Consider the following 9,647-nt stretch of genomic DNA (forward strand, 5'->3'; position numbering starts at 1 on the left):
TAAAACTGACATAGCATTATAGCAATATTGTCATCCCACCTTTTGTAACTATTGTAGATGTGTTTAGTACAATGAAAATGCTTGTTAAACTTCGTTTAGACATTCAGTCAAACTTAAATATTGTACTGGTTAATACTTATGACTTCAAATGCAGCTTTACTCATGATTGATACTTGTTTGTGAAGATAGTGTGTACTCATTCCAGAGCTTTCTTTTTTTGCCGTAGAGCCCATTTGAACTACTGAGCAGGCAGATGCATGATATCTCTGGAGATGGTGGGATCCTGAAGGAAGTGGTCCAACCTGGAGAAGGCGCATCTATCCCCCCTAATGCTTCAATACTGAGTAACTATAAGTGCAGTTGTTTTTCTAAAACCTCTGGTTAACCATTATTAGTCAGATTGATGGCTGATGTCTACTCTTTCTTACAGTTTATTACTCTGGCTTCCTGGAATATTCTGACCAACCTTTTGAAACCAACAGGGACTTCAAGTACCCCCGGATGATGAAGTTAGGGAGAGGTCAGAAATGCCTTGTGCAGGTTCACTGAGCAGTAATTTGCATCTTAGCTTATAAAAATGGTGGCCTTCTAGAAGGATGTTAGTAAAGCTGAAACAATTAGCTGATTACTTGATTGACAGAAAATGAATGTGCCACGATGTTTATAATTGCTTTGTTCTATATTTCAGACTTTCAGAAGAGAAGATTAGCTGCTTTTCTTAGTCTTATGCATTAATAAACTGTAAAATTGCATCATCTGGAATAATATTTCAAACAGATATGACACTGGTTGGCCTGGAGCAGGGTCTGCTGACCATGCAAAAGGGAGAGTTCTCTCGCTTCCTTTTTCAGCCCCTATATGCATATGGAGACATAGGTTGTCCTCCATTAATTCCCGCTGCTGCTGTGGTTCTGTATGAGGTTGAAATCCTCGACTTCCTCGACTCAGGACAAGTTGACGACTTTACCATGCTGATTCCGGTAAGGGGAAGCAGGAGCCTTGTTGATGCTGTTGTCACCTCGTTGATGTTTTGTCACCATCTGACAGCACTGAGATGTGGTTTTCCCACTTGACAGTAGAAGATGCTTACTGAAGTTAGGCTACCAACTAAACCTTTACTTATATATTCCTCCATGTTTGCATTTTTATTTCTGCAGTTACAGCTACTCTATCTAATTTCTTTTCAGCTGCTGGAGGGTTTAGTGAGGCTCGAAACAAACTGACACCATAAGCTGCTTATGCTCTTTGCCCCTCTCATCACGGCCTGTTTCCTATTGATGGCATAAACTACAGATGCCTAGTTGCGACAAACTGTACACAGTGCAGCCTTCGGTCCAAATAGAGCATTAGCTGATGAGTAAATTTGTCAATCCAGCACAATGCTCTTATTACTGCTAATGAGACACAAAACATCAATGTTACATAAAGCTCAAATTACTCCCAATTTAAAATCATATCACTTCAGTTAAAGGTAGAGGCTAGGTTGCTAATCTTACCAAAACAAAGACATTAGCTTTAGGCTCTAGCATATCAAGAAGAAATCAGATTTGACTTCTTTGGCTGCTTTTAACTCCGTCTTTGTCCCAATCTCTTTGTTCAAAAGAAAGCGACCTTTTCAGTCTGACAGCCACTGTTTCACAGTCGAGAGCTCCTCCATGGCTGGCTGTTCGACATGACCACTCATGGCTAATTTACAGACCGTTCTTTGTAAGCACAGGGTACAGATGCTGGAATAACAACAGAAGAGCTGTAGGCAGCAGAGTGTCATGGAGGGGTGTATAGAGACACCACGTCCTGTCCCACTGTCACCTGATTTATCAGATACTGCGTCAGATGCTAGTTAGTGCACCTTTAAGGAAAACTAAGGAATCTGGTTCTTTTGCTCCCAGAAACGAGCCATAGCCCATTATGGTCCTTGAAGCTTATCTGGTTCTGCAGGTTCTTAATAGCCTATTCTCTAGTGCATTTTTTTTTTATAATACTGTTTGTTACATTTCCAAAATAAGGTCAACCTGTGTGTCCCTTTGGTTGTCTCATAAAACTGCTTGTCTTTGTCTTCAGGAGGAGCAGAACGCTGTTCCACTGTCCACACTTCTTGAGGTTGTCAACACATTGCGCAGCTTTGGCAACCGCTGCTTCAACCAGAGGCGTTATGACGATGCAAAAGATCGCTATAAACAGGTAAAGATAAAGAAACAATGCGTCTTTCTTAGGTACTTATTATTGTTTGTTTTTTTAATTACATTTAATTTTATTAGGTGTCGAGGTGCCATGCTTCTATTGTGTACCGTTAATGGTGAAAATGTATTTTGTAATGGACTCTGCTTGTCCAACAGGGACTGGTGCTGCTGGGGAACAGGGAAACCCACGGTGATCCAGAGAAGCAGAGGATCAAGTCAGCTCTTCTTCCTTTCTATCTGAACCTATCGCTCACTGAACTCCATCTGAACAACCCAAGAAAAGCCGTGAAATATGGCAACAAAGCCTTGGAGATAGACTCATCCAACACAAAGGCTCTTTTCCGCTGTGGACAGGTCAGACAGGGCTTTTTTTTTTTTTGTGTTGGTTTTCAAAACCATTGGGTAGAAATCCTCAAAGCTCTGAAGTGCATCAGACTGCAAAAGAATTTAAGAATAAGGATGATGGCAGCATGGGCAGAATAGAGTGCAGCATATTTATTAGTTCAGTGTTTGTGAAGTTATGATGAATGATGGATTTTTAATGATACCAAAGCATTTTGGGGGCAGTTACAGTGATGCCCCCCCAGCACTGAAAAGTTGAAAATGCCACATATTAACCAAAAAAGAGACTTTTTTTTTTAACTAGCTTTAATTACGGTAACTCAGCACCAGTGCTGCTCAGAATGTTTTCACATTGTGTATTTCTGAACATTAAATCCAGCTTGAGATCTATGGGACAGTATTCTGACCTTCAGCTCTGTGTTGCTATGTGCTCAGGCTGTAAATAACACCGGTCCATGTACTTTCTGTCAGGCATATCTGGAGCTGCTCGAGTATGAGAGTGCGAAGAGTTTTCTCCTCCGTGCTCAAGCAAAGAAGCCCTTTGACAGTGACATTAACAACCTTCTGATGAAAGCGGCAATGTAAAATCAGCATTTGTTGACACACACAGTGTATTTAGAATAAATTGTGTTAGGATGGCTAGACCGGTATTTTCATTGATATCTGGTGTTTTTGTTGATTTAAAATGGCAAGGCTAGTCACAAGCTAACACGTTATATGTAAATCATTTTATTTTTCCAGATGCTGCAAGGACAGCTTGGACAAACAGAAAGAAATGTACACAAAGATGTTTTGAGACCTGCAGGGCCCAGTGAAGATGTAAATATGAAGGGAAAAGGGTAAGACATCCAGTTTAAAAATCCACAGCTCCCATGAGTCTTAGTGAGAGGCACGATATTGAAGCTTCACAGAAACTGGAGTGCTTGAATACTAACAAAATGTCTAATGGTTGTTTTATGTTGCATGACGCATTAAATGAGGTATTTAGATTTTACTGTCCAGTATTGAAGTGAACAGAAAAACCCTCTATTTTATCTGTTAAGACTGACCAGATTAATACAATTGTGCGTTGCAGATGCAGCAGGTGTAAACTTTCAAGGTTCCTCGGCACATTGTTCTTCATAACATTTTTGCATACGATATCGTGCAGGAGTCTTATTTTTTCTTTGAAAAAGTTAAGTTCTTCAGTTGTTTGTTCATGATGTGGTTCCACAGTCATTTTTCTGTTTGAACATATGCTTTGCAGAATGTGTTCTCACCTCAAATTAATAAATGTTATGGAAACACAAACAGTCAGTGAATAAATACTGTTTGTACTGAACTGTAGGGAGGGGGTTTGTTCTGGGGGGTCCGATCACTCTTGAGGTCCTAAGAATAAAAATAAATCCCCCTTTTTCTCTCCAAAGATATCTTGTTTTTGGTCTATTTGCCACTGTATATCCAGAGCAAGTACAATACAGATTATAAAAATTCACCAGGTACCCAGCAGTAATTCAAATTATAAGGTAGCTCCACTTCTACTAGCTGGAACAATAAATGTGATGAACACAATAAAGCAACAATTATAATCCAACAATATAATATAGTCTACATTAATGGGAAATGTGCCATTCTGTATAATGGTACTGTTACTTTTAGTATTCTACTCTAAAATGTCTTGATGCTAATACTTGAATACTTGAGTAACGTTTTGAATACAGGACCTGTAACAGTATCTTTCCACTGGTGTTCCTACTTTGAACTACGATGAGTAAACCATCTGAGTGCTGCTCCGCTTGACACCGGTACGTTGCGCCGGGATAGTTAGTCCATTTCTCTCCAGCAGGGGGCGCCACTACGTATGAAACTTTGCCCTACGGTTTCAGCCAATCCCGGTGCCGTGTTGTTTCTGTGATCCGGCCCCGGCCCGACCTGTCACGCAAATTGCAGAGAAAGACGAGAGGGAGCCGGAGAGAGAAGGAGGGGAGTCTGATGTCAGAATGAGTCGGCAACGTAGGAGCGAAGCGATGGAAAGCACAGATGTATGTTGACCTCTGCAGGTGGGTGGACAGATCCCCTGTGAGTTAGTGTTTGGATGAAGGAAGAAGAAACGGCGGAGAAACATGAGTTGGCAGCAGCAGCAGCAGGAGTCCCAGGGAGTGGTTTTAACGGGTTACCACAGCAACGCGGAACCGCTGCCGAAAAGTGGACTGTACGCTCCCAGCTGCGCGTCAGTCCCGGACAACCAGGCCACCTTACCCAGGTAGCTGTAATACACGGCTGTGTGTGAGTGAGTGTGTGTGTGTGTGTGAGAGAGACAGTGTCAGCGAGCAAAGGTCGCTGTGATCATTGTTTTCCTCATTTCTGAGCTTGAGATCAACAGAGACATGATGTTGACTGTGCAGAACAGTGAACTAAAACCCAGCAGCATCCTGGCAAACCACCCAGGCTGGCTCCTTTATTGTTTTTATGGAGCTTACTCCGCCCTCGGCCTTGGGTTATGTTTTTCCCTTAATCAGCAGGTTAACCTTGACTTGGTTATAGTGGCTCAGATTTTGCAAGGCTGCCAATCTAAAGCGGAACGTTTCTACTCCACGGAAGATAACAGCCAAGACCGTGTCGTTTTGTTGGATAAATGAAGTATCCGACCAACAAAATATAAATGAGCAATAATAGTTCAAGTCGATTGTAAACACTGAGACAAAAGCAGTTTGAACAGCTTATGCTTTTGGAAATGAACTCTTTTCTGACATTTTACTGATCAAACAATCAATTTACATAATTTACAGACAAATATAGACAGTCACCGTTACTTGCAGGCCTTAAATTTATGGAAAACAACGTCAGGTACACCCCAGTGTGTTGTATAGTCACAAGACTGTCAGATTAAGTTTGACACTGGAGGCAGTAATCATTAATTTCCTTAAGAATAAACCTGCCTTGACTAGTTTAGTCTATTATAATGTCACAAAATAATGAAAGATAACCATGACTACTTCTCAGAGGCCAATGTAACATCTGACCAACCAGCCAAAAGCCAAAAATACTCAGAGAAACAAACATGTCAGGCCAAAATCTTCATGTGGGTGTTCAGTGAGGCTGAGATCAGGTGATTTCATACCCATCAAACCATTCATGACCTGTATGGAAGTATGCATTTGATATGTTCCTCCATTCTTCTCTTCATGGTTTTGCATTAATTAGTCACCTCCTTGTACGCAACAGTATACATCTATATTCCTGACAGAGTCTGAATCTCAGCTTGCTATTACTGCTTTTATTTCTTGTTTATTTTCAGCTTTTTACAATGAGGAAACACTGAGTAGGAACTGTGGTCATATGGAAACAGCTGTACAGTTGCACTCTATTATTTATAACAGAGCAGGTTTGTTTATTCACCAAGGCCGAGCTGGCGCGTGTGTCCAGTACATGTTTAGATCGGCAAACAACCACTGTCAATAACCGTAGTGTAGTAGAAGTAAACAACTCAGTCCAGGTGGTCTTCAGACAAACACACCTGTTATACAAGTGTGTCAGTGTATCTGTACAGTGTGTGGGTGTCTGAGTTCCAGATGGTGTGTCTAGCATCATGTTACAGCCTGTCTTTGTCTCACCTCCCACAGCAGAGTGTGTCTGGCCTGTCCAGGCTCAGCTGAAGCCCTGCTTTTATAGTCATTGTTTCCCTCAGTCAGGAAGTGGTGGACCGACAGAAAACCGGTGGCCTAAGGAGCCGTACCTGTCTGCTGGAAGTCTTTGTAGGGTGACTCGGTAAACGTGGCCAGAGGGCCAAACATGGTTCAAATAAATTGGTGTGATGCAACAGGCAGTTGACAAAAATACACTGCTGTACAGGAAATGACATCTGCAGAAAGGAAGACAAGCTGTGACAGGACATCAGACAAACACAGATAAAAACATCCAGTGAGATACTGTTTATGAAACAATAGCAGTGACACAGCTGTGCTCTGTAGCTCACTGGATGAGCAGGACTCAAAACAGGTTATTGCAAATGAGCTGAAGAATAAGATGGCATAAAAAGGACATAGCCCAGAGAAAGTGATGGCAAGACAGACGGACAGGCCAAAAGAGTTAGAAATATAGTAACAGTCAGGGACGGAGACTGAACAAGACATCAGACCTCCAGCACAAAGACGAGAACGGATTACATACAGTAGCGTCGATTCATCAGAGTTGAAAGTGGATGATTTATTCGGCTAGCGGGTCATTGCTGAGGCCAGTAAGTGTGTGAGAGGGGGAACAGAGGCGGCCTCTGTCTTCAGAGGGCAGCTGACACCTGTTGATGTGAATGGGAATATCTCTCTCTCTCACACACACACATACACACACACACACACACACACACACTTTGTTGTGAAAGCTTCTCAGCTGTCCATTGTTCACTTTGTATTTACAGTTACCAAACCAAAAAATAAATCAGATCTTCTACCTCATCTATTGTATTTCTAATGCTGACAAAAGGAACAATTCAACATTTTTGGAAAATATATTTATGCAGCATCTTGGTAAGAGCTAGATGAAAAGATTTATTCCACTATTAAGACTCATTATCAGAAGATAAGTTTATAATGTTTTTTTTTTTTACTTTGGACAGAGTCCAGCTGTTGCTCCCTGTGACCAGTCTTTAGCCTATGCTAGGCTAACGTTTAAATGGTGCATCTTATTTATTTATATCTAAGACTTGGCACTTTAATGTAGTATCCAGTCTTATTTCAAATTAAATGTGATGATGTTTAGAGCCCAAACAACAAAAACTGCGACTGTCCATAAACTGGTCTGGACTGTATATTTTATATTAGTGCATTATTATCAGTGAGTTGAATAAATGAACATGCAGTACAAGCAGCATTTTAATGCAGCAGCTGGTTGAGGGAAAATCTATAATAACTGTTTTATATAGCCTACTGTTTAGTTTATAAAACGTAACATATTTTATCTGCTGATTACACATAAAACCTAAATCCTCAAACCTAAATCCTCAAAGTAACTCAGCTGTCAGGTAAATGCAGTGGAGTAAAGTTTCAGTATTTCAGTATCATGAGTCATACTCATATAAAATCCACAGAGATCAGCCATAGCATTGTGAAGTGAATGCCACTGTTTATCTTATTACAGTGGCACCTGCCAGTGTTTGGGGTATATTAGGCAGCAAGTGAACATCCAGTCCAGAGTTGATGTGTTGGAAGCAGGAAAAATGGGCGGGTGTTCCTGGTCTGTAGTGGTCAGTACCTACCAGAAGTGGTCTAAGGAAGGACAAATGGTGAAGCAGTGACAGGGTCATGGACGCCCACGGCTCACTGATAATGAGGGTGACATTCTGTAGATTAAACCTTTATTTTTCATTCACCCTTTTCAAAAGATTTGAACCTATTAAAATAGTTGAAAATGAGAAATACTGCCCATTGGTATCTATGAAGAGAAACATTCAGCAGCTGTAGTGGTGATATCACACCTAGAGTGAGGGGGCTGTTGAGTTGGTCTAAACAATCATCTCTAACTTGTCCTCACAACCACAGTTTCCACTCCTTTTACAAAAGTTTTTCACATAATGGTCAACTAATCCGTGCTCTTCCTGACAGCAGAACTGTGAAACAGTGATTTTCAGACTGACGAGTGCCAATAACTGCCACACTGACTCGTGTGTACACATTATTAGGCAGGTGGTCGTAATGTTATGGCTGATCAGTGCAAGTACTTCAAATTTGTATTCAAGTACAAAACTTACTTTCCATCGTTGTAATTGTTTATGTGAATCTGCCATATCATTTTCTTTTTTGTGCTGTCAGGTGAGTCGGGTGACACTCTGGACATACAGTAAATACACACTCAGCTCATGTGGTTCAAATAGTCATCTTACTTCACATGCTCAGATCGAGACTCATCAGTGCTGAACTTGCTCTTTGCTGGCTGGTATTTTTTCCTTATATTTCTGTTTGTGCTGGCATTTACTTTTCCAGGTGGTTTCCTCATCATAGACTCACATAATCCCACACACTTCATCTTCATCGGCTCTAAATAAATGGTGTGGGGATAAAGTTACAAAGAGTAGAACAACCACACACGCACACACACACACAGCTGTTTTCTTTTAAAGGTCATTTGTGCAAGTATGTATGAAAACGTGCCAGAGAGAAGGTGTTTGCTTTATGCACAAGGTCACAAGGGCAGCCTATCTATGAGTGTGTGTGTAAAAGAGAGGAAAGTTGTGTGTTTCTTAATGTATAACTTGGAACTGTTTGCATTATTGTGGAGTGTCTTTTGTGGTCCTGACTTTGACACTTTTTCAGAGGAAGCAGTCAGTATCATTTGTACAAACCGACAAATCAGCCAGAATGGTCAACAATCACTGACTTGGACATGGAAGCTGCAAAAGCTTAATTTTTAACAAGGTTGTAAATATATTTTCTTGCACCACAGGATTGTAAATGGACTGGAAAATTAGGCACGGCTGTCTTAGCCAATCAGATAATTCAGATGTCTTATATCCAGTCAAAAGCTGCACATTTGTCTTGTCCTAATGTAATGCTGGGGAACATGTGCCAAATTTCATAGCTATCCATGCAATAGTTGTTAAAACAAATACACTGTAGCTGAATAAATAAACCACTGCTGATAGTCTACAATAATTTGAACTGCTAACACTGACAACCTGATGTGTATTAATAAGTTTTCGGGTTGTTGCAAACCTCAGATTTATGGTTTAGTTCTTCACCCTCTAGGTTTGGATGAAGGCAAATGATTAACTCATCTTGTGAGTTCATACAGTACATAGGTCTGCCAGGTTCAAATCTAATCTCCTCATTAGACCACATTCTTCACAAAGGGAGACATTTCACTTTGTGAACAAATGTTAGGGCAATGACCTGATAGATTTATTGTTACCACACCACCAGAGCAGAGAGCAACCAGGCAGCATGTTTCTGCTGGTGTCGCCACACAGAGCTTGGACTAAATGCTACTGGGAGAAGGTCAGAATGGAGAGAAGCAAACAGGATATTATTGGACCATTAGGGAGATACATGGAGGAAAACAGGAAAGAAAGACAGGCAAGGTGTGGGAGGAGAGGAGCGGGCACTAAGGAGTGGAGGTTAAAACAACATCAAACCGTGTCTATATTTATTTACCAGA

The 9,647-nt window shown here is 41.0% G+C and overlaps 2 protein-coding genes across 6 annotated transcripts in view; both read left to right on the plus strand.

Annotated features, from left to right (window-relative positions):
• fkbp6 (FKBP prolyl isomerase 6) overlaps window positions 1-3,929 on the plus strand; it is a 4,635-nt gene extending 706 nt beyond the window's left edge. For both annotated transcript variants that reach the window (XM_020603601.1, XM_020603602.1), the window contains exons 2-9: window positions 227-344; window positions 431-520; window positions 778-980; window positions 2,062-2,181; window positions 2,337-2,534; window positions 2,994-3,103; window positions 3,264-3,361; window positions 3,598-3,929. In XM_020603601.1, the coding sequence (XP_020459257.1) occupies window positions 227-344; window positions 431-520; window positions 778-980; window positions 2,062-2,181; window positions 2,337-2,534; window positions 2,994-3,103; window positions 3,264-3,318 (894 nt within the window). In that variant the 3' untranslated portion in view covers window positions 3,319-3,361; window positions 3,598-3,929. The remainder of the gene's footprint in view (window positions 1-226; window positions 345-430; window positions 521-777; window positions 981-2,061; window positions 2,182-2,336; window positions 2,535-2,993; window positions 3,104-3,263; window positions 3,362-3,597) is intronic.
• Window positions 3,930-4,391: 462 nt separating this feature from the next.
• arhgap18 (Rho GTPase activating protein 18) overlaps window positions 4,392-9,647 on the plus strand; it is a 17,923-nt gene continuing 12,667 nt past the window's right edge. For 2 of the 4 annotated variants that reach the window (XM_020603816.1, XM_020603815.1), the window contains exon 1: window positions 4,394-4,764. In XM_020603816.1, coding sequence (XP_020459472.1) covers window positions 4,625-4,764 — 140 coding nt within the window. In that variant the 5' untranslated portion in view covers window positions 4,394-4,624. Of the gene's footprint in view, window positions 4,765-9,647 lie in introns of all 4 variants that reach the window. The other 2 variants (XM_020603817.1, XM_020603814.1) reach the window with 2 other exon arrangements.

This window comes from Monopterus albus, unplaced genomic scaffold (assembly GCF_001952655.1).
Source record: "Monopterus albus unplaced genomic scaffold, M_albus_1.0 scaffold62.1, whole genome shotgun sequence".
NCBI classification, from domain to species: Eukaryota; Metazoa; Chordata; class Actinopteri; order Synbranchiformes; family Synbranchidae; genus Monopterus; species Monopterus albus.